Raw genomic sequence first — 25,568 nt, 5'->3', positions numbered from 1 at the left:
CGCCTGCAGCCCCGACCATGCGGCCGCCCTGGGGGCTGCCCGCGCTGCTCGCCGCCCTCGTCGGCGTCTGCGTCTGGAGCGACGAGAGCGGCAAAGTTATCTCGGACCGCTACGCCGTGTACTGGAACCGCAGCAACCCCCGGTGAGCGCCGCCCGACACCGCGGGAAGGGGCTGGCCCGGCCGCGCTCCCGCTCCCGCGCGGGGCCTCCGCGGGGGCTCCACTTTCCCCGCGCCCGGAGCCGCGGGCTCGGGGCCCCGCTCGGCGCGGCCGGTGCTGCCCGGGTTCCCCCGCCACCCCCCGCGCGGTCCGGCCCCCGGCGCAGCCCGCGTGGAGCCGCCCCGGCGGCGCCGCTGCCCCGGCCCGGCCGCGGGGCCCCCCGCGCCGCGCGAGTTGCCTCCGAGCGGCGCCGACCCCACGGACACGGCGCGGGGGCCGCGGGGCCAGCCAGGGGAGGGCGAAAAGCTGCAAAGGTGCTGTTTTCCATGCAGAAAAAAAATGCTGTTAAATTCTTTTTGTTCCCCAGCTTGCTGTTTGCATTAATTCTTGTTTTTTAGGCAATTTTTATTTTATTCTGTTTTAAGGGAGTGTTTTGTCTCTACCGCGTCTCTAAGTTTGCAGTCTCAGGAAAGCAGGAATTGCCAAGGAGTTGGCACGAGGGTGGATTCTGCCGGGGTTCCCTCCGCAGGTGACGGAGACCACGAGGGTTCCTCTTCCCCCCACATCTTGTTCCATGCGGATACAAATGGAATCATATCAGATGAAACAACTTGCGGATGTTTTGTAGAAAGCTAAAAGAGCCTCTTCCCAGTCCTGCTGCTTGGTTTCATTTTGATTTTAACTGGTAAAAGTTAACGTGGCCACAGCGGTCCTGCTCCCGCCGTGCAGCGCAGCAGCTGCGGAGGAGCCGCCACAGCAACAGTGCCGCTCACTCGTCACCCTCCTGTCCCTTCGGACTTTGGCTTTGCTGGCCTTTGGGCAGAATCAACTTTTCTTTGTGCCCCCGAGAGGCAGCACACAGACGGGCGGCGGGACCAGGGCTGCTCGTGAGGGGATGCGAGCCCTGAGCGCTGCAACGGAGCGGGCGGCAGCGAGTCTTCCATGCGCTCGCTGGCAGGGCCACCCCTCGTGCTCTGCTTTTGGAGAGGACCTTGGCAGGGAACTTGGTGCTTTCCAGCCCGCAGCATGAGCAGCTCCATTGGGAGGACGTTGCCGGCCGATTCCTTGTGTTCTGTGGTGCTTCCCAAGCGTGTTGGCACAGGGCTGCTCATGCGTGGCTGTGCCTGGGTGGCTCGTCTTGCCCATGGGCCACTGGGCACCGAGGGGACCTTGGGAGCCCTCGTGGCTGCATTGTTGACCTGGGCATCGTGTGAGCGCGTGGTGGAGCGAGCAGCGCGTGGTGGAACGAGCAGCGCCCGAGCGCGGCGCGCGCGACTCGGCCGTCCGGCCTTTTGTGCTCGCCGCACTCTGCCTGCTCCCGCGCCGGCGCCGCTGCTGCATTTGCTGCATATGGATTTTATTATCTGCCTCGCATTTTTGTGGGGGACGCGAGAGGGAGGCCGCCTCTCCCCTCGTGAGCTCCCGCTCGCCGCTCCTGCCCGGTGGCCCCGGCCGGGCTCTTCTCTTTTGTTCTCCCAGTTGCCCAACACAGGCTGGGCCGAGCAGCAGCACCGGCTGTGCCGTGCAAGCGGTCACTCCAGTGGCCTGTGGGCTTGGGGACATGGTGACCACGCGTGGGGCTGGCGCCCAAGGATTCTATAGCCATGATGTCCAGAGCCAAAGTTGCTCCTGGGGTATCCCGCAGTGCGGGAGGGATGCGGGAAGGGATCGCGTCCTGACAGCGGCCTTGCTGCAGAGCTGGCAAAGAGCTGGGAATGGGGAATTTGGCCTCTTGAATAGCTGGAGTTTTCCTTCCTTTCTTCTTTTATTTTTTTCTTTTTATTCCCCCCCTGCATCTGCCATTGTCAAAGGGAATATTTTTGAGGAAAATAAATAGGGCAAAGGAAGCAAAAACGGATGCATGGAAGGAGCAAACAGCAGCCTGTGGATTTAGCAGACGCCTCAGCAGCGTTTGGGTCTGTGAGATGACCCAAATTTTCCCAACGTGGTCATGCTTTGCATTGGGATCTGCTCTGTGCACTTGAGATCTCAAAGCCATTTACTGGATGTGGCAAACGCACAAACTACCCTTGAGTTTTTGATCATTTTTCTTTTTAAACCAAGCGATATCTCTTTTTGTCTCCAGAGTTACTAGAAGGCTGTTTTGCTCTTAAAAATGAGGAGCCTCTTTCCACTCCTCTGGTCCCTTGTTCTCGTCCATATTTTTTTTATCCATTGCCTCATTTCATGAAGGAGAAATCAGAAGGCATCAAAAAAGCAGAAAATTGCCCTGTGCTTGTTTAAGGCTCTATCCCCTGCTTTGGCAAGAAACGTTCCCCGTTGTGCGCTCGGTGTGAGCGGCGCTGCGGCTCGAGGAGATGTGGTTCGTCCAGAGCAGAATAATTCGGATGCCGGTAGCCGAGCTGTGCCCCGGTGCCCGCGGTGCCGGTAGCCATCCCAGCGTGCTCGGATGGATCCGGCGCTCGGCGGCGCATGACTCTGCTGCTGCTGCTGCTGCTGCTGCTGCTGCTGCATGCGGGGCCACAAGCAGAGCGGGCCGGGTGCTGACCCAGTGCCGGGGGCTGCAGTTCCTTGCATGGCACCTCTGAAGGCACCGCTGGGCTTTTCCAGGCATTTTGAAAACTCTTGTCAGAACCGCTCGCAGGGGTTTCCCGGGTGGATTTGGGGTTTGGAGGGAGGCGTAGCGAGCTGAGCCGAGCGCTGCTGCGGCTGGAGCCTGAGGGTGCCCGGCTGAGCGCCCCATCCCGCTCCAGCCCTGGTGAGCATTGGGGCTTGTGGATATCTGTGTGCATCAGCAAGGCCAGCGGCTCCCGCAGCCCTGGTGCGAGCTCCCTGCAGAGCCATGGGGCCGGACGGAGATGCAGCCCGGGTCCCCGTTCCTGCTCAGCCGCACGCCGCCGTTCCATGCGGAGGCACCTGCGGTGTGACGGGTAAGGCCAGCCGTTTCCTCCCTCTTTGTGGCACAGTTCTGGTGCAGTGGCTGAACCAGATTTTACCTGTGGCCCATATTTAACTGTGAGGTCATTTTTGGGCCTAGGGAGGCTGATTTTCTGGTTTCTTTTCTTCCGTTCTGCTTGTGTGAGTACGCCAGGGATCCCCATCCCGCTGTTCCAACTGCCTGGCCAGGCAGGGGAGCATGAGGAAAACTGCCAGCAGGATCTGCCACTGTGGGACATGTGAGCCCAACATCGGTACTCGTTTTGCACCTCTGCACGTGGCCAAGAAGCCCCGCGCTGCGTTTGGGTGCATGTTTTCTCCTGCATTCTTGCAGCCAGGTCGGGCGCGCGCTTCATGCGCTTGCTGCACACGGTGAGGCCCTGACCGCCCCCGTCAACAGCAGCTTGGGGCATCCAGGCTGGGGATGTGCTGAGGTTTAACCTTGGGACCTCTGAAGCTTCCCTGGGTCACGGTGCTGGCAGAGCCACAGCAAGACACATCCCAGCCTGACTGCACCGGCTCTGCGCCACGGAATGAAGGAAAGACCCAGCTCCGGGTCACGGAGTGAAAGGGCCTGGCTTTCCAGGGGGAGTTTGGTGCTGGGGAGGGGAGAGGGAGCAGGTTGGTCTTGCAGGAAGCATTCCCCACTGCATGCACCGTGCAGCATGTGCAGCCTGCTGCATGCACCGTGCTGCGGGCGCCCGCCTCGTGTCTGACTTGGCTCGTGTTTGAGGCCCCTGTGCGGCATCCTCTCCCTGTCTGTGTCCATAACTGCTTGTGCTTGGGAAGGGGCCTTTCGGATCCCGTCCCCAAATGCCAGCAGCTCGGCTGGTCGGCAGTGTGCAGCTCATGGGCAGCAGGTGCAGCTGGCGGCTCCGAGGCAGCCTTGCCCACTGCTTCCTTGTGTGTGAGGGGCGAGAGCAGTGCGGGGACCGGGGGACGTTGCTCTCGGTCACCACGGGGCAGTGTTAACGATCCTTCTCTTTTACACCTGTCTTGCACACAGGGTAAGCGCACGCCTGCGTGCACGAGCTGTTCGCAGGAGCCAAGCAGAGGTCTCGGGGAAGGAGCTGGCGCTGTCCCCATCTATGTGCAGCCGCGACGCCCCTGCTGTCTCGTCCCTGAGCTCGCAGTGAGCGCTTGCTACGCGCCTCGTCCTCACTTCTCTCGGCTCCTTTGTGCTCGATAGAGATCGTGGTTTCCAGAGGCTTTATTCCCATCCTGGATTTCTCACTGCAGGGCTGAGCTCCTGGCCTGCTTGCTCGCATCCGAAGGGGTTTATGTGCACATCTTAGTGCCGCTGTCTCTGGCCTGGAGGAGGAGGTGAATTCCTCATACTTTCTCGGCCCCAAGTCCTGCCGTTCCCGCGCACGTCAAGCGCGATGGCAGAACTGTGGCCCTGCCCGCGCTGAGGGATGCGGCCGCTCGCTGCTGGTGGCAGAGGCGCTTGCGAGGCGCAGGCCGCGGTGAGGCTGTGGTGGCACTGAGGCCGTGGTGGCACCGAGCCGAGCGGTGCTGGGCTGGACCACTGCTCCGCTGCGCTACTCCTGGGCTATCGGTGCTGAATTATTTATTTATTTCCCCTCTCGCCTTGGCTCCGTGCTGCTGCTCAATCGCTGCCCATTGTTCGGGAGCTAATTAGCCCTTAATGAGGCACCGTGCTCAAAAGCCCAGCAAGCACCATGGGTGGCGAGCCAGCCGCTGCTGCGACCCTTGGGCCCAGGGATGCAAAACCTGCAAGAACGGGGCAAAATAGGATGCATGCATGCATGGAGAAAAACCTGCATATGGGTGGCAAAACTGTGGCAGAACTGACATGCAAGGGGCAAAGCTGCTCCCCGCACGGCCTCTGTGCCTTGCCCGGAGCTGGTGCCTGGGGCACCCGCTCCACTCGCCCTGTCGCGCTGCGTCCCGACCAGGGCCTGGACACTTCCACCTTGGCCTCGGGTCTCTCTGTGCCTTAGATCTTCTCTGGTTCCCGCTTTCTGCCTTTCTTGGAATTTTTTTTACCTGGCCTCTTTTTTTTTTTTTTTTTTTTTTGCGTTTTTGAGGTTTTCTTTGTTTGGTGGTTGTTTCTTTGCAGCACAATGACTGTGTGCAGGGCGCGGGTGCAGACGCCCGCTTGCTTGCACCCAGTTTGCTTGTCCTTCATTGCAAACCAGAGCCCACGGCTTCCGAGGGGAACCCAAGAACCTGCCTTTCTCTAAGCGCGTTCCACACACAGCGCTGAAATCCCCTTGAGAATTAAAGTTTTTTTGTTTGTTTCAGATCTCTTGCACAAAACATAAACCTCTCCTGGTTTCATTTCCCAGGCAGGCAGGTGCTCCCGCCTCCTTTTACTGCGGGATTTGGCAAAAGGGCAAATAAATTGCAAGGGAGGATTGTAACAACTGGAGATGGAAAAGACCTATTAGATCACCTGGGCTGTTCCTGCTTCTTGATGCCTCCGAATTGTCTCCTCCGTATATTTTATTAGCGTGTCATTCCGCTTAATTTCAGTGGAAATATTTGCTGTTTCCCCTGATATATCTGAAACTAAATTTTGTAGGATTTTTTTTCCTGCAGAAGAGGAGCAATTATTTGTATCGGTTTATTTTCTCCATAGCATTACACGGAGAGCAAAACTCTCCCATGTGCTGGGAAACAGATAAAGTGTTTAGACAGCAAATACAAATATTTCTAAACGCTCAGCCCAGCTACAGCTATTTCTCCCTGTCCTCCAGCAGGATTTCTTACTGCGTCTTCTAGTGGGTTTTTATTTAAGCTAGTTTGTTTTTTTTTTCTTTTAAAAACCCCTATTTACATTTGCAGTGAAATAAAATCAGCCAAGCCTGACCCCATCGAGAACCTGAAAAATCCCAATTCTTCCTTTTTTCCCAATCCTGTTTCTGCTGAGGAAAAAGCTCCTAGCCCTCCTGCCCTGCGCCAAATCCGCTCGCCGGAGGATTATTCTGGAGCTGGAGCAGCCACTGAGCCGGTCCAGAGGGGCTTTTCCCAGCACGTGGCCCCCAGTCTCCATCCTGCACCCCCACCCCAACCCCACTCCCCCCACATTACTGTCAATTGCTGAGGTTTTGCATTAGGCAGTCAAAAATTACGGGAATTGCTTTATTTTTACTTTATGTTTTTGCTTTTTTTTTTTAACTTTTTTTTTAATTTTGTTTTTACTTTATTTGTTTTATTTTTACTTTTTTTTTTTTTCCTTTATTCTATTTTTTTTACCTTCTTCCCCTGCACTGGTGCAGCCCAGGGTTCTGCAATGCCCCTTGCTGTTTGTCAGTGGCCGTCCCCATTTCCTGACCTGTGGAATTCCCATGTCTCCCTGAGCGCTGCTGCCCTGTCCCAGGGTGAACGAGCTGCGACGGCCGCTGATCCCTCGGGAATTGCGGGTGCCTTGGGAAGCGCTGGGACGCGGTGGGTCGCGCACGAGTTGCTCGTGCAGCCAAACGGCCGCGTGCTGCCGGGAGCTGAGGGAGCTGTTTCCCAGCCAGCTCGATAATCCCAACTATTATCTGCTTTCTAGATCAGGATTCTTATTAAACTTGGCACCGCTGGATTTGCCGTTCTAGCCGCCTGCTTCGGCAAAGGGCTTGGAACGGATTTGTCTCCCATGGATTCAGAAAGGAAATTGAGTGGAAAAAGCCGGGACAGTGCCCGGTGGGAGTGCGGCGGGAGCACGGCGCGAACCTGGCTAGGCTTTGGGCATGGACAGGGGTCGGTGTGGAGCCGGGGCGTCCGTCTGTCCTTTCAGGGACAAGTGCCGGGATCTGGTGATAAAGCGGGAGGAAAAAGGCTTTATGTGGCACGTGTGCGATGTGGCCGTGGTCTGTGAACTCTGCAAAAGGGGGAACTGAAACACACCGGTCTGTGAGAAAGTTGTTTTTTCCCCTTGCGTCCCCTACCCAGCGCACCCGTCCCCAGCGTGCCCGTCCCCAGCATCCCCTCCGCACAAAGCCCGGCAGCTGCTTTATTTCCAGTTCACATCCCAGTCCTCCTCCCTTGCTCCTGCTACTTCATCTCGCATTCCCCCCGCCTCTGCATTTCGATTTATTCCTTTCCAAATAACGTGGGGTTCCTGCAGCGCGGCCCCGGCCGTGGAGCAGGCTGCTCGGAGGCCTCATCCCGCCCGCTCCCGGGCTCCGGTGCTGATGGGGGCTCCCTTGTGCTGGCCGCACTGGCCGGGATAGGGGCTCTGCTCCCAGAAGGAGCATCCCCAGGTCCCTCTGGATGCAGTTGCTCTCCTCTGCCCTGTCCTCATGTCTTGGGGAGGAATGGGGAAATTTCTCTTCTTCCCGATGTTTGCTTCGGGGAAAGCGAAGGGACCATCTGCTCTTCTTTTTTTTTTAACATTTTGACTTTGTTCCAGCGGGTAAATGCCAGCCGAGCCGCCCGGCTGTGGACAGGTTTGTGGCCCTGGGGTAGCCGCAGCGCCGTGAGCTCCGTGCCCGGCTCCCAAGCGCTGGGACTGTTTGTAAGGACAGCGCTGCAGGAGCAATCCTGCCGGAGTTGGGGGCTCTCGCAGCGTCGCTTCCTTCCTGAGCAGCGTGGAGGCACCGCTGCCCGGCTACAGGTGGGAGGAGAGCACTTGGAAGCGATGCACTCCGCGGGACGGAGTGGCGCGTGCCCAGCGGGACACGGGACGCTTGCGGGATGCAACCAGTTTTGTGCACATAGAGTAGCTGCCGAACTGGCACTCGGACATGTCAGGAAGCTGATGGGTCCTTCCGAAAGTGACCTCCTGTCCTGCAGCAAAAGGGATCTCTGGCCATAGTGCGTCACTCGGCCCTGCCTTCTCCATTCCTGTCTGATGGAAATGGGGCTCGTTCCTGGCGTTTGGGGCTGAGCTTGGAGCGGGAACTGCAAGGTGAAAGGGAGAAGGAAAAGCTGCTGGTGCAAGTGGAGATGTCGGGTTTAAGTCATGGGAAGTGATTAGCTCACTCTAAAGGCGCCTGGCCGCACAGAGAGCCATGGTTGCCAAGCTGGGAGCGCCGGGGCGGCTCCAGCGGTGTTCCTGAGGACGGACGCCACTCCAAGGGACTTTCCCTGTGCAAGGGCCACCTGCGGCCGCACAAACGAACCAAATAATTGGCGACATGGAAATATTTTGTGCTCATTAAGCAGTGGGAAACGTCGGGGGAGGATGCACGGGCATTTTCCGCAGTGAGTGGAGCATACGGAACTCACAACACTCCGGCAGGAAGGCCGAGCCGGAGAGGCCCGTGTGGAAGGAGGAGATTTGGAGCAGGCTGAGCCACCCTTCCTGCAGGGATTTGGGTGGATTGCAGTTCCTGGCAGCTGGTGCAGGGCCGAGGCGGCGCAGCGCGGCTGGGGCGGGCAGCGCCCGGAGCGCGCGGCTGGAGCGCGTGGCCAGGGAAGCGCCGCCGCTGCACTTAAAGCGACTTTATGATATTGTATCTGAGCAATTGCTGGCTATTATCTGGATCGATGCGGCGTGATTGAGACAGCGGCTGATAATCCAGCCGGGCCCCTAATCGCTTTTAAACCAGGCAGGGTCCTTTCGGCCTTCGATTAAAAGGAAAAAAAATAAAAAAATAAAAAAATAAAAAAATTAAAAAAAAAAAAATAAAAATAAAAAATAAAAAAATAAAAAACCAAACACAGATGACCACTCAGCGTGTCCCCAATCCTCTCTGCAGGTGCTCAGAGCTCCAATCCCACTCCAGACAACCCGACTTGCTGCCTGGGGTGCTGCTTCCTTCCCGGTGACCTTTGGCGAATGGCCTCCGAGCTTCACAACGCGGGCAGCGGCTCCCTCAACCCATGGAGGGGCTGGGCTGTATAATTGCGTAATGTTCGTAAAGTGCTTTGAGGGTTAATTAACACTGTGGCTCTGATGCTGTTTGGGCGATGCCAGCAGAGCATCCCCAGGGTGCTGACGCGTGAAGCCAGCGTGTTCCCTGCGGGACTGCGCATCCCTGGCTTGTCCGGCGGGATTCCTGCTGCTTCCTGTGCCCGGCACGCACGGCCGGTCCCCAGGTCCCCTCTCACTGCCGCCGCGGGTTGGAGACGCCTGTGTGAGCAGCGGAGCCCTGGCCGCGCGCCACGGCCGCGCTCTCCGCCCACACGAACGGCAGCTCCGGCTTTTCTTGGCAGAGCCCACTGGGCACAGGGTCACCCAGAGCATCCGGAGGCTCCCCGAGCTCCAGGGAGGACTGGGCCGACACGCGGCGTTTAGAGCGTGTAAGAAGCGTGTTTGTTGGCAGGCAGAAGGCTTGCACAGGGGTTGGAGCAGCCCTGGACAGGGCGCGTGCCCGGGAATGCTGCCGGGCCGGCTCCGGCCTTGGAGTGAGCCCGAAAGGAGGGAAGTGGGCGCAGGGGTCTTGCATGTGAGGGCTGGCGACTGATGAGCACGCTGGGTCTCGGGGCCCGTCCTGTCCTGGGCGGCAACGCTGGACAGTGTCTGCCAGCAGCTCCCCATCCCCGGTCCTGTGCACTTAACCATATCCCAACAGCTAAACCAGCGCTTACAGCAGCAACGGGCCCATGAGCATCCTGTTAGCTCAGCGGTGCTTAAACAGCCTTCCAAAGCCCGGACCATGGGCAAGGCGCCCGTGGGGCTCCCCAAGGCTGGACGTTGCCCTTGGCTCCTGTTAATTTCAGTGCCCCTCTCCGAAGAGTCCCGTGCTGCGGATGGAGGCGGATGTGCCGAGATGTGGCCAACAGCACGGGGTTGTGGCCGGTGGCCTCGTGGCCCTTCCCTGGCTCTGGCTTTTCCCGGCGGGATGTGGGGGACTGGGGCATGCGGCACACGGGATGCGGGATGTGCGTGTGCGTCCGTTGGCGTGCAGCGCGCTGCGCAGAGCCAAGCAGGGCGGCCCTCAGCAAACACGCGCGAACCCTGAGAGCTGCCTGGGCCGGCGTGGGGCTGTTTGCGGAGCAGCAAGTGCAGGGGCAGGGCTGGGCTGGGAAGCAGATGCGCTTTGTGTAAAATCCAGCAGAAATCTGGGAGCTTTGGCCATGGCTTCGGGCAACCTCCCGGTCCCTGCGGCTGTGACAGAGCTTGAGGCCCTGGGCGCAGCGTGAGCAGCGTGTGGGGAGGTTGCGCTCCCCATGTGCTCCCTGCTGCAAAGCGCATGGGATTGGGCATGCCAAGGGGGAAGAGCTTTCCAGAGCTGGAGAGGGAGAAATGGGCACAATCTCTGCTCCATGCACAGAGACCTTATCCCTGTGGCTGTGCCCGGAGCTGCTGCCGCTGCTCCTGCCTTGCCTTGACCTTGGAGTGTGCGAGAAGCAGACAGGGCTGGTGCTCACACAGGGCTGGGCCCTGGGCCCTGCATGTCCCGCCCGAGATGATGCCTCCGCCTGCTCCCTTTGGGAATGCTGAGGCCCTCCTGAGCCCCCCGGCATTCCCAGTGCTGCCCAGCTCCTCTAAAGCACGCGGGCCAAGCATCCCTGCATCTTCCTGCGTGCCTGGTGATTGGTCTCCTGTGCCATCCCCAATCTCCTTCCCTTTCCAGACCCCACTCCCTTTCCCCTTCCGGCCTTAGGAAGCACGCAGGGAAGGGGAGAGATTTTAACCTTCTGCCTGGAACCAATTAACGGGTCTTTCCGCGGAGAGGAGCATGTCGGCGCACCTTTGTGTGCGGCGAGCGGGGAAGAAAGCGGAGGCGGCCTTTGAAGGGGCTGGAGCTCCCTCCGCTGGGACCTCTGGCTTTCAAAGCCCCTGGTATTTCTTTATTTTTAAATAGCCAAATTAAAGCAGCTCGTGCTTCCTTTCCTCCCTCTCCGCAAACTGTGCCACAAGCACGTGGTTGTGGTGAATTGGGAATGGGAACAGGAATGGAGTGGGCTGCTGGCTGCGCCCCAGCAGGGCCATTCCCGGGGTTTTGGGGGCAGAATGGGTCAATGTGGGCGCTCGCAGTGCCTGGCCAGAGCTGGGCTTGGGCGGCCAAGGGGTGCTCCCATGTGGTGGCGATGCTGGCGGGTCCCAGCGGTGGCAGTGGGGCCGGCGCTTCGGCGCAGCCTTTGCCGTGGCCCCAGCGCGTCGCCGCCTTGAACCCAGGCAGCAGCGCGGATGAGCGCGCGCCTTCAAAGGGCCCCGCGCCCCCCGCTCACTGCAAAGGCGCCGGGACAAAGCACAGGAAGGATTTAAGGTGGTTTCCGCACGGACCTCAGTGTGGGATTGCTCAATGGAAGAGAAGGCTGTGGCGCGCGGGCCGCTTTCATCCCCGCGCTGCGGTGCGGCCGGGGGCGGCTGCAGCCCCCCGCCCCCTACGCGCCTTTCTCTGCCTCTCTCCCTTTTTATATAGTCTCAGATTTATTTTTCCACAGTATAATTCTGAAAGACAGCGGAGTATGAATTATTCATTGACCCCTAGCTGCCTTTGCATACAATCCTGGCCAGGGGAGAGTGCCCGTGTCGAATGCATTTGAGCGCCGAGCTGCACCCAAAGCGCGTTGCGAGCGAGTACCAAAGTTTGGGGGCTCCCTTGGTGCTTTCAGGGCTTCTCCCTCCCCGTTTTGGTGCCCTGGGGCAACTCGTTTTCTCTGTGGGTATCTGGTGCAGGAGGGGCTGCCTCTGGGATGGGGCACGATGGACATGGGCGCTCTAGTTAAGTTGCAGTGTGCAGCTTCATGTTCTGCATCCTACATCCCGTTCCCAGCGTGTCACTCAAAGGCAGCGGCAGGAACCAGCGCACAAATTCTTCCTAGGTCCAGGAAAAACAAAAATCCTATCTCTTAATTTTCTTCTGTTCTCCAATGATCGTTTTGCCTGCCTCAAGAAGGGGAGGGATTCCCCTGGAGCACCCCCAGCTCCCTTCTCCCTCTTCCCCTTTTTCCCCCTTTCCTGGGGCCTGGGGGGTGCTGTGGGCCCCGGTGTCCTGGCCCGTGCAGGGCCCCGTGGAAAGGGGCCGGGGAGCACCTTTGGAAAGGATTTAATCTGATTAGGCTCGGAGCGAGTGGACAAAGCGCGAGGCTAAGCCCTGGTGAAAGGCGCGGGCTCTTTGTGCCGGGGATGGGGGACCCCTGTGGATCGTGGCAAATTAGGTCAAATTGGGCTGCGGAAAGGAGTGAAGGGGGAAGAAAGGCAGGTGAAGAAGCAAGCGTGTTCCTGCTGGCCCCATGACCCTGTCCCTCCACCCGCCGGCCCTGCACGCGTGGCCGGGAGGCTGCCCCGAGCAAGCCCTGGAAGGAGGGAGCCCAGGTTGCCCCATCGCCATTAATTGTTCCTTGCTGGGGCCGAGGAGAGAGGCTCCCTGCCGCCTGTCAAGGTGAGGTGCCCCGCGGGCGAGCTAATGGCCGCAGAGCGCGTGACCGTGGCCAGCATCCCTGGCTCTCCTTGTTCCGGGGCCCATGGGTCTTGGGCCCATGCCGGGTCCTGCATCATCCTGTGGGCAGCGAGCGGGGCTGTGCCGGTCCTGGGGCCACAGCCCAGGGTCCCCCTCTCCTTATTTCTATCAAATTGATCCCTCTGTGATCGATGCGCACTCGCAGTGGGGAGCAGTGAGCAATGGCTCTTCGGGAAGCCTGAATGGGTGCCAGCATCGATCCACGGCCGGAGCAGAGGCTCGTGGAGATCAATTAGGCCGGTTGTTAGCTGTGCCCAAAAGAGCCGTCATCTCCATGCGCCAGAGTGAGGCCAGGCCTAGAAAGGTGGCTGGGAACATAGAGATGGATGGTTGAGGGGATGGAGGGTCTTCCCATCGCCCATCCCTGTAGGGGCATCACTGTGGATGCGAGGATGGCCAGGAGTGTCGTGCTCTAGCATGCATGCAGTCCTGTCTTGGATGCAGGGATGGCCGGGAGCATCGTGCTCTGGGATGCGCACCAGGCAAGAGCTGGCCGGAGGGAGCTGGGAGCGTGCTGAGGAATGCGGCATCCGTGCGGGGTCTGACTCTTGGGAAACCTGTCTGGAGAGCAGAGGAAAGCGGGGCTGAGCTGGCACTGCGTGGGGAGGAAACTGCTGCCTCGGCAGGAGACACAGCTTCGCGGGAAGGGAAAATCAGGAGAGTTTAAAAAAAAAAAAAAAAAACACGGAGCCGTTCCCCGATTACATCTGGTGAAGTGACAAATCTGCCAGGCAGGTGATTACGCCGCGTACGGACGTGCTCGACACGGATGCCGATGGGATTAAAGAGGACGGGGAAGGCGGGGGGAACTCGCCCTGTTAAACCAACACCTGATAAAGGAATAAACCCGACGGAGGAAGAAATCGCCTGCGCTGCCAAGGTCGTGCGAGCGGGTGCCTGCGCGGGAGGGGCCCTTCGGCAGCGCCGCGTGCCCCGTGCGCGCTCCGTGCGCGCTCCGCGCGTGCCCCGCGTACCCGGCATGCCCTCGGCTCGCCGCTGCCTTTCCAGGCACGTCCTGGGCATCCCCTCGGGACGGCGCAGAAAATTAACAGCAGTTCAGATCTGAGGAACTTTATGACACGTGTATGATAGGACTGAACCAGGGCGTAATTGAATGACGGATGAGCTTCCAAGAGCCACATTTCCAGGGAGTAATGAAAAATAGAACTGATATTGACTGAAGGAGCTTTAAGCGGCGGCTCGGCGCGGCGCGGGATGAGCCGGCTGCTGGCGGGGGGAACGCATCAATACCGCGAGTAATAGCCCAGTTATTATAACTCTGGAAATGTCATTCAGGCCTAACCAGCGAACACAGGCTATTAACCAGCCTTAAGCAGGAGGCGCGTGGGACCGGGGGCCCCGTCGTTATTCCACTTTGGTTGGAGGCTCCTCGGCTGTTTCCTCCAGCGGGGCTGGTCCCGATATGCTGTCCTCGCCTTGATGCCCCTCTCGGTGGCCTCAGGCATCCTTGGGTGCTGCAGGACATAGATGTGGTTTGGCTGTGGGTGCCCCCTGCCCTCCGTGCGAGCAAGCGAGCAAGCAGGCGGCTGGCAGTGCTGGGCTGCAGGATCGCAGCTCGCGGGAGCAGCTCCCGGCACGCTGCAGACCCCCGCGGGGTAATGAAAGCCTGTGGGGAGAGTATCGAGTGAACCTAAATGGATTTTCTCCATTAGTGCAGACCTATCATCCCGTTATCAGCTCGCGGGCGCGCCGGCACGGCGGGTGCCAAGCGCGCTGGGAAGCGCGGGCAGGGCTTGGGAGCCGCTTCCCAAGGGACCGCCCTGCACTGCGGCTCCTTCAGCTGTGCAGCCCCACAGCGCTGGGGAGAAGCCACGCGTGGGGTTTGGGCGCAGGCCAGGCGCTCCCCCACGGCTCCCTCGTGCGCCGTGTCCCGCCGATCAAATTATGGCAGGCGCGAGAGCCAGCAAGTGCGCTGGCAAATCACTCCCACCGCTCGCGTGAAATTTCTTGAGAATTAGAGTGTTGCAAGGTTAAAAAGTCGCTGGCGGAACATGCCGCCCCCCCGGCGCCGCCTGCAACCCGAGCGAGCAGCAAATGCAATAAGCCAAAATGAGCAGCGGTGCGAGGCAGGGGAAGCCGCTGCCCAGCGTCTTCCCCTCTGCTCCGCTTGGGAATGGAGCCACCGTCTCCGTGTCGCATCCGCTAATAGGGCCTGAGTCAGGAAACAAATGTCTTGGTGCAGAGCGAGCCCCGGGCGCTGAGCATGGCCGGGACGCTGAGCAGAGCCGCACGCTGGGGCCACTTTTGGGTGCCCTTTGAACACGGGGTGGAGGGGAGGCTGGGGGGCCGCTGGCGCCACAGTCCCTGCAGCACGAGCCCCTTGGTGGAAGCGCGGCCCGCGCGGGTGTGCACTACACGCTAAGCGCCAGCTAAAGCGCTCTGCAAATTAGGGCCGCGGGCGCCTATTACAGGCAGACGAGGCGGCTTCACAGGGGGGCCCAGCTCTGCGGCTCTTTGTCACCCGCTGTCCTTGTCCTGCAGCGGGGACGGGCGGGGAGCAGTTTAGCTGTTCCAAGCTTTGGGCAGCCCTGCAGGACTGTTAGCTGTATTGCTGGGGGCTCCCGTGCACGTTAACCGGGGTGCTCGTCACAACGGAGCACGCGTGGCGGCATGTGTGTGGTCACACGTGGCAGCATGCACATGTGACCCATGTTCACACCTGCCCACGGGGCTCCACACCAGCTCCCCTCCATGCTCCCTTCCTCCTGTGTGCCCCTCTGCTCCTTGCCCTTCTCCCCATCCCTTCCCAGCTCTGCCATCCCGGCTCTCTGTGCCCTCGCAGTTCTCCAGGATCGGCGCCAGGAGACGAGGAAACGCGGCCACCGGCGCTAACGCAATTATCGTTACACTTTCCAGCCGCCACATCTCCGACAATGAATTTCTGATCTGATTCAATTTGCACAGATCCCGGCTGCACATACAAATGTCCCTGGCACACTCAGAGCCGCAGGCCCGTGCCGCCCGGCCTGGGGGTGATTGGACCCTCTTGAGGGCGAGCGGGACCTGGGGTGCAGCGGGGGCAGAGCAGAGTGGGATGCGATGGGCACTGAGAAGAGCATGGGGCGAGCGGTGCCTATCCGGGCTTGGGAGCGCGCGGGGCCGCACGGGGCAGCGGAAGAGGGATTTGCCCTGTGGTGCATCCCTGTGCAGGCTGGATGCTGCGGGGATGGGCTGGGGGCGCCCTGTGACCGTGGAGTTTAACCTGCCCTCCTCGCTCCACGCCGGTGCCCGGCGGGCGCAGAGGCTGCTTTTATGTGCAAATGAGGCTTTTTTTTTTTTTTTTTTTAATCTTTGCCAGCGGATGTGCCGTGTTTACATAACAGAGGGCCGGGTCCTCTGGAGAGGGGCGCGCGGTGCTGGCAGGAGATGTTAGGAAAGATCTAACATTTCTGATCTCTGCTTAGCCAGAGGCGCTGGAGGCAGCTGGGAGCGCAGGGGAGGGCGGCCGCGTCCCCTTCCTACGGCCGGGTCCCTGCAGGTCCCGCGAGGGGCCGGAGCATCCCGCGATGCCAGCAAGGAGCCACTGTTGGCCGCGGCCCAGGAACGAGGGTCCTTTGGGGGCCTCCTCCTGCGGGTGCAGATGTCCCCATGCAGCTGCTGCAGCAGCACCCAGGAGCCCTGGGTAGGTCTGGGCAGTTTGGTCCCCGTGTCCCCCATTCCCATGTCCCCCTCTCCAGTTCTCTTGGGCACTGAGAACAAGAGGGACTCCGGCCACCAGGCTGCACGCGTGAATCCGGGCTCCTTCCTTGCTGGCAGCACTGATTAGCCTCAGTGCCCACTAACGAGCTGCTGTGCTAATGAGGGCTGAGTGGTGCGAGCTGCAGCAGCTGGTGCAATTGCGGGAGCTTTGATGAGGGGCAAGGAGTGCGGCTGGGTTGTGGGGATGGTTGTGATTCCAGTGCCTGGAGTGGGGACTGGCTGGCAGCTTTTGGGGGTCCTCTGACAAGAGGTAGGTGTTTGGTGCCAGTTGTGTGAGTTACTGATGGAAATACTTTTTTTTTTTTTTTTTTTTTTTTTTTTTTTTTTTCCCTTTTTGGAAAGTGCAGAACCCCGTGAGACAGAGATGCCCTGTCCTGGCTGCACCCGCCTGGCCTGAGCGCCTCGTGCCCAAACCTCCGTGTTTCCCACAGCCGGAGTCCCAGGAAAGGGCTTTTCCAGAGGGAGACCGCAAGCCCCCACGGGTGCTCAGGACCGTGCTAAGCTTACAGGGAGATGGTGGCTCTTCCCTGGAAACTGTTCACAGCTCTTCCCTTTGCTTTAAGCCCTCGGAAAAGCCCAAGTTTCTTCTTTCCCCTCTTACTCTGGCAGCACCCCCATCTTGGGCTCTGCCAGCCCTCGTTCCCTGTTGAGCCCACATTTCAATTTTCCCAATGGCTTTTTCTCTTTCTTGATGTGATTTTGCAAGGCTGGGACAGGCATTTCCAGAGGTGCCTGGGGCGGGAAGGCACTGGCTCCGCTTGCAGCCGTGGCTGGGATGCAGGAGCTGGGGCCTGTGCGGGGACTTTGCCGCTCCTTGGGGAGTTAGTCCGTGTGGTGCCCGCGGCTCTGAAGCCACCAGCTCCGCATAAAAGCCCATTAGGAGAGTTTTCCCATCCCAGGCTCTTTGTAGCTCATCTCCGGCACCAAGGGCTGGTCCGCACGACTCCGGCTCCAAATTAATATGTATGGTTGAGGGCACATCTTGTGAGATAAGTGTGTTGTCTGGAGAGCATTTGAGATGTGAGAACGGCTGAGTGCTTCTCCAGGCGAATGTGACCCAACGGAGATGGGATGCACCGGGAACCGATTGGATTCTGCCTTATTATCGATTGCTGCAGCTGGCCCCGGGGTTATTTTGGCGTGAAGAGCCCCGCGGGCGTGCGGGCGCTGCGGGGAGCTGGCGGCACCGCCGCTGCTCCGTGCGCCGTGGGCTCTGTGGCCTTAGCTTTGCATTTAAACAAATTTGGTTCCCTTCTCTGCTCTAAAGGCTCTGCAGGGCCTGGGGGGGCGGATTGCTGCTCCTTCCCGAGATCTGCAAACTGGCTGAAATAATAGCTCCGGGTGTAGCCATTTATCTGTGTGTCTATCTGCTCATGCATCCCATCTCATCTTCCTCTGTCACCCGCTCCTGTAATATCTCAGCATCTCCCTAAAGCAAAAGATGACAATAAAGTGTAAATGGGGAGTGTTGGCTCTGGAGCATAATGATGGCAATTTAGATGCCAGCCATAATTTTTCCCCCGTTGCCCCAGGTAACGGGAGCAGTTGTCTCCTGCGGGAGAGCCCCGATGAGGTTACCGCCGCTCTCCTGCCTCCGATCAGCACAGGCGCCTCCCCGCCTGTCACTGCCATTAGGGAGGAAGAGGAGGGAGCCTCGGGGCCGAGGGGGGCCCCCCTCTGCATCCGTTGCTTGTCCTGGTTCCATCCAGATGCACCTCCGGATCCGGGTCAGAACCACTCGGGAGCATGGGGTCCAGTGGGACGGGATGTGGTTGGAGGCAGCAGTTCCATGAGCACTGCTCCAGGTGGGATGGGGATGGTGGATGCGGCTCCAGCTCCCCACCCCGTCCTCCCATCCCTGGTCCGGTGCCAATTCCCATGCTGATCTGCATGCTGGTTTGCATACATTACCCACAATGCCTGGCTTGCCATGACCTCCACAGGCAGCTGGTGGACATCACCGCCTCCCCAGCACAAAGTTTGGGGTGAAAAAAGACATTTTCCTATTTTTTTTTTTTAAAGGTGGGTTTGGGGTTTGCAGCTGGGCCCTGCAGGAACCATCCCGGGCTGCGGGATGCGCTCGACCGCAGCACAGGGTGCCCAGCGCTCCTGGCACTCAGGACCATCCTGCCCCCTCTCCTGCTCCCTCTTTATTTTTTTAATTGGCCGCATCGCCTTTCCCACCGCCCGCTCAGGAAACCTCATTATCGCACATCAAAAGGAGCCTTCAATGATTTATAAAGGTGCAGCAGTTTGGAGAAATTAAATAATTTAGGTGGCGTGCGGAGCAGCGCGGCGGCCCCGGCCCCGTGGACCTGGGGTGCTGGAGGGAGATGGGCTCTGGGGCAGGGAAAACTCTGCTTCCCTTTGGGATCATCCCTGTTGCGAATGTGGCAAACCGGGAGACAGGTCTTTCCCAATCTCATCCCTTGGTCATGTGCTCCAGGGTGCTGCAGTTCACTCCTGGGTGCAGCCTTGCCTGGATTTAGGTAGGGAAAAAAGGGCAAAGAAATCCCCTTTGGTTTTGTGGCCATGATTGAACCTCCAGCCCTGGGGCAGCGGGAGCAGAGTGAGATGAGGCTGCCGGTGCCATGACCGGCTCTTGGGCTGCTTCCCGTTCACGGCCGAACTGGAGCAGAGCTCACCCTCGGTGTCAGCGGGCTGCGCTCAGAGCTGGGAGATGGTGCCTTGCTGGGCAGGAGATTAGTGAAAAATCCTGGGATTTCGAGTGAGGCGGTGACCGAGCAGCTCCTTTCATCCGCTCCGTCTCCGAGCTCGCTGAGGTGACGCCTTCAGCTGTTTCAGTGCAGCTGCGAAACCCCATTTTGCAATAAAGCCCCGTCGGGCTCCAGGCAGCGGTGAGGGCCGAGCCCTGTGGAAGCTGCCATATGCTGCCAGTGCCGGGAACGGGAGTTGTGCCCTTCCCTTTGGCCCGACTGGGCTGTAGTGCACGGGATTTGCAGAGGAGCCACGAGAGGCACCAGGAGAGGCAAGCAATGCCGGCAGCATTAGCGTGGGAGCCCTTCCTGCCACGTTCCCGTGTATTGGGAAGAGCCCAGCTCCCCTTTTCCTGGGATATTAAATAAAACCTGTGTGAGAAGCTTTTGGGAACAACACCCATGAGCCGGGCCTGGGAGCGTGGAGCCGCCTTCACCCGCCCGACGCTGGCACCCGCGTGGCCCTGAGCAGCGGGCAGTGCCACCAAGCCGCTTCATTAGCTCCAATATTTTATTCCGGGCAATTTCACTCCGATGGGTTCTTGCTCTTGTCATGCAAAAGCAGGACATGGCAGGGGGCATTTGTGGACAGAAGCAAAATGGTGACGGGAGCCAGGGCCGAGGCGGTGGCTGCGAGTGGAGCGCCGGGGCCGGTTTGCTCGGAGCCCATGGAGCCGGTGCGAGTGCCAGGTGTTGGAGCGTGCACTGCGCCCTGCTGGGACACCCTGGACAAGTCTCTGTGTCCCGGGGGGGCACCTGGCACCTCCCGCATGTCCTGGCTCCAAACCGCTGGGACAGAGAGGGGACGGAGAAGGAAAATGCCCCCGAGGACAGAGCAGCCCCTTCCACCCCGCAAGTCGAGTGTCTCCCACTGGGCGTTCCCAGGGGACTGAAGAGCCCGGGATTTGTCCCATCCTGGCACGGGCTCGTGGGGGCCTCGAGATGCACCTGGGCAGGTGCCCGGTCCAATACGCGGGCGCTGCACCCGTCCCCCACACGTGAGCGCCCACCGCTCCGTACAGCAGCAGGGCTTTATCCCAACAGCTGGCGCTGGCTGTGCCCACGCGTGTCCTGTGCCCATCCCGTGCAGTGACCCGTGTGGCTCCATGTGCTGCACATCCTTGCAGCTCTGCGGCCGCGCGGGGGGCCCCGGCACGGGGTCCCCGTGTCACCGTAGCTCCTTCCCTGCGGCAGGGGCGGCTCTGAACCCTGCGGGGCCGGGATGTGCTCAGCACAGCGTCGCGCCGAGCCGCCGCGAGGGAATATTTGATCAAGCAGAAATGTAATATTTATAGGAGGGGGGAGCCAGCGGGGGGGAGCGGCGTCATAAATAAAGATTCGCCAGCAGAGCAGCCAGGACGGACGCGAGACAGAGACAAAGTCACCGCGAGCGGGGAGGGCACTCGGAGCCCCAGCTCCCTGGCGCTCCCGGGAATGCGGCCTCAGCCTCCGGCTCCTCTGCCTGCAGAATACCTGCAATAGAGCCAGGCTGGCACCCGTGGCCAAGCCCTGTCCCGAACTGTGCCATGCCTGTGTTCCGTGCCGTGCCCGTGTCCTGAGCCGTACTGTGCCAGTGTCCCGAGCTGTGCCGTGCCGCAGGAGTGTGGCCGGGGTGCTTGGTCGCATTGCTGCATCCCTGCAGGCCGATTCCTGCCTCTCACTGTCCCTAACCCGTGCCAGTCCGTCCAGAGCCACCTGAGCGGTGTCATCTGCCACCCTGTGCCCTGCTGCAGGTCTCCACACCGGGCTCTGCGTTCAGGGTGCTGCAATAGCATTGCATTGCTTCAAGTTGCAGCATTGCATGGCGTTGTGGGGCACAGTGTGGCACTCTGGGCACTGGGTGACATCGTGGGCACTGGGTGGCATTGCATAGCTCAGCACTGCATGGCTCGGTGGTTCCTGGCCACAGTGGGTGTCGCTTTTTCTACCACACATAAACACAATTTCCAATATTTCAGGGCTACCTGTTGTCTCGTTGCCTTTAAAGCGGCAGGCTTGGGGCGCGCGGGCAAGTGCCTCGCGTGGGCAGCGCTCCTGGGGTGCCCATGGCCAGGGCTCAGCAGCCGCCGGAGGCTCCCGCTGCCTGCGGCACCGCTTGGGGCTCCCGCGCGGCAGCTCTCGCGCCGCCGCCCCCGCCAGCGTGCGGCTCCGGTGCTGCCATTTATCACCACTAATCAGCTTTAATTCAGCAATTTGTCAGTCCAGCCAAGGCCCTTGGAGTTGGTGGATTTTTTTTTTCAAAAAATATAATTATTATTATTATTCCCTTGATAAGCCCAAGCCCTTCTGTTGCGATCATCTTAGCTTGGGCTTTAATAACAATCATTAAAATAAATAATTTTTTCAAATAAAAAGGAGCGAGGGAAAGGGGGGTGTGTTTTTGTCCCTGCATTGTTTTGTATGCATTTGAAATCTGTTTCCCTGCAAATTGCAGCCCTTTGTGTGAATTTTGCAGTGTTACCTTGCCGGGGGCAGGGTTGGCCGCGCGCTGCGCGGAGGAGGCAGCGCCTGGCCCCGCGGGAGTGAGTGCAGGAGCGCCCGAACATGGGGGGCTTTCGACACCTCCGTTTGGGGGGTGTTGGCAGGTGGGGTGGGCAGGAGAATCGTGCTTGGGTGTCCCGTGTGATGAGTTGGGTGCGTTCTCAGCCCCCTTCTCTGCTCCTGGGGGTGCTCAGGGCCTCGTGTCCTGGCCCCGCCATGCTCCGCGCCCCGGCCCCGGTTCATGGATTTGCTGATGGTTCATGGAGAAGCAGCTCGTGCAGGTACCGGAGCCCCGGGTGCGCTGCCGGTCTTCCCAGCACTGGGATGAGCGCGCAGGAGCGGGAAGGCAGCCACTGCCCATGGGAAACCTTGCAGCCAGAGGCGGGAAGTGCCGGCCTGCTGCGGAGCCCTTTTCCAGCCCCGCTAATCCCTTAATCTCCCAGAAAATCAGGACCAAAAATGCAAATTCCAACAGGATTGTGGCACTCCAGCCAAAAGCCTCGATGGCATTGCAGGGAATGATGATCCTGTGTCCTTACTGTGGCTCCCTGCCTTGTCCCACGTCGCTGGCTTCAGTGCTGGGTGCCCATGGTGCCGCAAGGATGCTGCGATCGCTGCACACTCGTTGCACACTCGTTGCACACTCGTTGCACGCTCGTTGCGTGCTCACTGTGCACTCGCTGCACACTCGCTGCACGCTCGCCGTGCTCACGCTGCCCTTCGCCCCGCAGGTTCCACGGCGGTGACTACACGGTGGAGGTGAGCATCAATGACTACCTGGACATCTACTGCCCGCACTACGAGGAGCCGCTGCCCGCCGAGCGCATGGAGCGCTATGTGCTCTACATGGTGAACGGCGAGGGTCACGCGGCCTGCGAGCACCGCCAGAAGGGCTTCAAGCGCTGGGAGTGCAACCGGCCCGCAGCGCCCGGCGGCCCCCTCAAGTTCTCCGAGAAGTTCCAGCTCTTCACCCCCTTCTCGCTGGGCTTCGAGTTCCGCCCGGGCCACGAGTACTACTACATCTGTGCGTGCACCGCGCGCCACGGGTCAGCGGGGACGGGCTTCGTGCCAGCAAAATAGGGCAGCAAAAGGCGAATGAAGGAGAGCTGGTGACCCTGGCGCGGGGATGCCGCGAGCCGCCGGCACCACGCTACTCCTTAGCATTTCTCCCCTTTTTTCCTAAAGCATGTGTTTTCAGCCCACTTAATTTGTTCCTTTTATCTATATTAAATTACCATTTCCCCCCCACTTCTCTCTCCCTGGAAAATGTCACTCGTGAAATAACTGCAGCTCCAACTCCACCCCCCCCCTCGCCCAGCCCCATTTTATTTTATTTTATTTTTTTTTTTTTATTTTTAATGTCGTTAGGGCAAGATTACACAGAAGTAAATGGTGGAGCTGATCGTTGCTAACCCGGTTAGAATTCCCATCATGCGGAACATTAGAAATTATGCCTCTTTGAGGAGCCCTATTTAGCAGACATGAAAGAAAAGAAATTACGTCCTGGCGGAGCTCGCAGATTGGAGCCCCATTAACCCGTGGCTGCAGCCGGCTCGGGGCAGCCGCCGCCGCGCCGGTGTCTCCCGCGGTCAGGCGCATTTCCCTGTTCGGGCATCATGCAAAGGAGGAGAGAAGGGAGGATGTGGGAGATACTAAGAAAGCAGAGGGAGCGCACGAGCATGTGGCTATGCCCTGGCCCCACTGCTGTCCCCAGGCTGCTGGGACATCCAAGCCTGCCGCCTGCAGCTCCTGAAAAAAGAGAGAAAGCAAAGTTCTTTGGGAAAAAAAAAAAAAAAAATAAATATATATATATATATATATATATTGCATCCTTTCCTCTTGTGAGGGGGCTCTGGCCAGGAGATTTATTGCAATTGCTCCCTTTATCTCCTCCAACGAGCATAATTCTCATGCTGGGCTTTATCTCCATTTTGATTGCTACAGCCAAGGCACATGGCCTGCGTGCAGGGTGTGCATGGAGTGTGCAGTGCACATGGTGTGTCCTGTATGCATGGAGTGCACAGTGTGCACGGTGTGTCCTGCGTGCAGGGTGTACATGGAGTGTGCAGTGTGCACGGTGTGCAGGGTGTGCAAGGAGCACTCAGTGTGTGTGATGTATCCTGTGTGCAGGGTGTGCATGGAGTGCATGCTGTGCTCAGCGTGCAGCGTGCACATGTGATGCACACCCCGTGCCATTCAGTATGAGTACTGAGAGGCTGAGCAAGGGGCTTTGGAGGCCATGGGGGTGTTTAGGACAGTCCGTGCTCATGCCGCTCTCCTCTCTGTTCCTCCACAGCCGCCTCTCCCCCCAACACCGTCGATCGGCCCTGCCTGAAGCTCAAGGTTTACGTGAGGCCAACAAGTAAGTGCAGGCACGGGATGGCCTTGGATGCAGGATATGGGATGCGGGACGCTGTGCAATGCAGTAACACAGGACTGCTCCGCCCTGACACGCACTGAGAGCACCCAGTCTCTGCTCACCTTCGGAGACTGCCGGGAACGTCCTGCGGGATCAGGGGAGGATGGGAGCTCCAGAGCCCCTTTGGGTCCCTTTCTGCGGGGTTGGGAGCAGTTTCCTCCACATAGGTCTTGACCGTGGGCGTTCGCCACTGCGAGTCGGATAGGAAAGAGGAAAAACCACTAGTGTTGCTCTCTGCGCACTGGCTACTTGTCAGCATCGTATAACTCAGCCATTTAAAAAAACAAATTAATAATTTTCTTCTCCTGTTAACGTGTAATTAGCAAATGGCAGCGGCTCTCCCGGGGGAAGGGCTGAGTGCCTGCGAAATGTCACCATTTACAAGGATATCTTTCTCCTTTATTTTTTTTAATTTTAATTCGCACAGCTTTAAAATAAGACCCAATACAATGAACCCCCCTGTAAAAACTCATTCTGTTCAGTTCAGGTCCAGCACATAACAGGGAGAAGAGAAGTCTCCTCCTGGTTCGGCAGCATTCCTGTAGCGTTGGGGGGTGCTGTGCTAGGTGCAGCGCTGCCTGGGAGGGGGCCGCATCCTGGAGCCCCAGAGGCTCCGGCTGATCCCAGCCCACGGTGCCGATTCCCGTGTGGCTCAGGGGCCACAGAGTTGCTGCTGCCTAATCCCGTTTTGACAGCAGTGATCCTCGCTGCCTGATCCCTTTAGCCAAGGATTTTTCTTGGGAAAAGCGCCCGGGCTGGTGGGCTGCGGCTTGCAGAAGCGCGTCCGAGCTCACACTGTGCTCTCCTCCCGCAGACGACTCCCTGTACGAGTCTCCAGAGCCGATTTTCACCAGCAACAACTCGTGCCGCAGCCTGCAGGTGCCGCCGGCCGTGCTTGCCGTGGTGCCTGTCGCCTGGACACTGCTGGGCTCGTAGCTCCCGCGGAGGGACCGCCCCGGAGTGCTGCGCTCGCTGCTCGCTCTGCTCTCCCACCCGCCGCGTCGGCCCGGGTTGCCGCTGGATGCGCCCGGCACGGCCCTAATCCATGTGCACCCCAGGAGCACAGCCAGCCCCAGCCCCTGGAGCAGCGGGAAGCCCCGGGCCACCACGGGGGCGGATGCTGCACACAGCCTGTGGGTGCCTTCCCGGCAGGATGGGGCTCCTGGATGATGTTGCTTTCTACTCTCCTAGGCCAAATTGAGTCCTTTTTGACGGATTTCTTTTTTATTTTGGTTCAATCTGCTGGTTTGGCTCCAGCCTGAGTGCTCTGAACTGACCAGCGAGGCAGGAACTGCTCTCCGTTTGCCGGTGACTGGAGGGGGAGCTGGTGCCAGAGCCGCACACAGAAGCTGAGGATGGTGCCGAGGCTTGGGCTCTGCCAGCCGCGTGCTCCCGGTGCAGCGTGCCGAGCGTGTGCAGGCTGCCAGCCCTGTGGACATGGAGCTGGGGTAGACGGATGGACACTGAGCAGCACCCACGGACACGGGGTGGCGGCCGGCGGCATTCCCAATGTGCTCTCCATGGAGGCTGGAGGAGCCCGGGGGCAGCGCCGGCCCCGCCGGCGGGGCGATGCTCCCCCCGGAGCCGACTGGGAGCAGGACCCAGCTCCCTCCTCTCCCAGTGCATCCCGACCTCTGGATCTGCCCCCACTGGGCGCAGCCCCCGGGAGCCACCAGGCTGCCGATGGGATGGGTTTCCCCTTTCCTGATCCGCATTAAAACAAATCCCACATGGAGGTGGGTGCCGAGCCGCAGTGGGGGTCAGCGCTTCCCTGCCGCAGCTCCCGGCCCTGCTTGCCTTAAAGTCTGGCAGCTCCGCAGCAATGACCCTGCTCCAGTCGCAGCTCCAGGCAATCCGGCCCAGA

At 59.6% G+C, this 25,568-nt stretch overlaps 1 protein-coding gene across 1 annotated transcript; it reads left to right on the top strand.

The window, feature by feature from the left end:
* Positions 1 to 17: 17 nt before the first annotated feature.
* EFNA2 (ephrin A2) lies at positions 18 to 25,132 on the top strand. Its single transcript, XM_026038762.1, has 4 exons — positions 18 to 142; positions 22,017 to 22,309; positions 23,582 to 23,647; positions 24,519 to 25,132. Exons 1-4 carry the CDS (start codon positions 18 to 20, stop codon positions 24,638 to 24,640), a joined length of 606 nt encoding a protein of 201 aa, XP_025894547.1. The 3' UTR covers positions 24,641 to 25,132.
* The last annotated feature ends 436 nt before the right edge of the window (positions 25,133 to 25,568 follow it).

The sequence above is a fragment of the Nothoprocta perdicaria genome, unplaced genomic scaffold, assembly GCF_003342845.1.
Source record: "Nothoprocta perdicaria isolate Ctin4 unplaced genomic scaffold, notPer1 scaffold_218, whole genome shotgun sequence".
Lineage (NCBI taxonomy): Eukaryota > Metazoa > Chordata > Aves > Tinamiformes > Tinamidae > Nothoprocta > Nothoprocta perdicaria.
This window is presented reverse-complemented; position numbering and strand designations above follow the sequence as displayed.

Coding starts and splice junctions, on each gene's coding strand:
- EFNA2 (XM_026038762.1), top strand. CDS start 18: ATGCGGCCGCCCTGGGGGCTGCCCGCGCTGCTCGCCGCCCTCGTCGGC. Junction 143..22,016: donor TGGAACCGCAGCAACCCCCG/GTGAGCGCCGCC, acceptor TTCGCCCCGCAG/GTTCCACGGCGGTGACTACA. Junction 22,310..23,581: donor CCACGAGTACTACTACATCT/GTGCGTGCACCG, acceptor GTTCCTCCACAG/CCGCCTCTCCCCCCAACACC.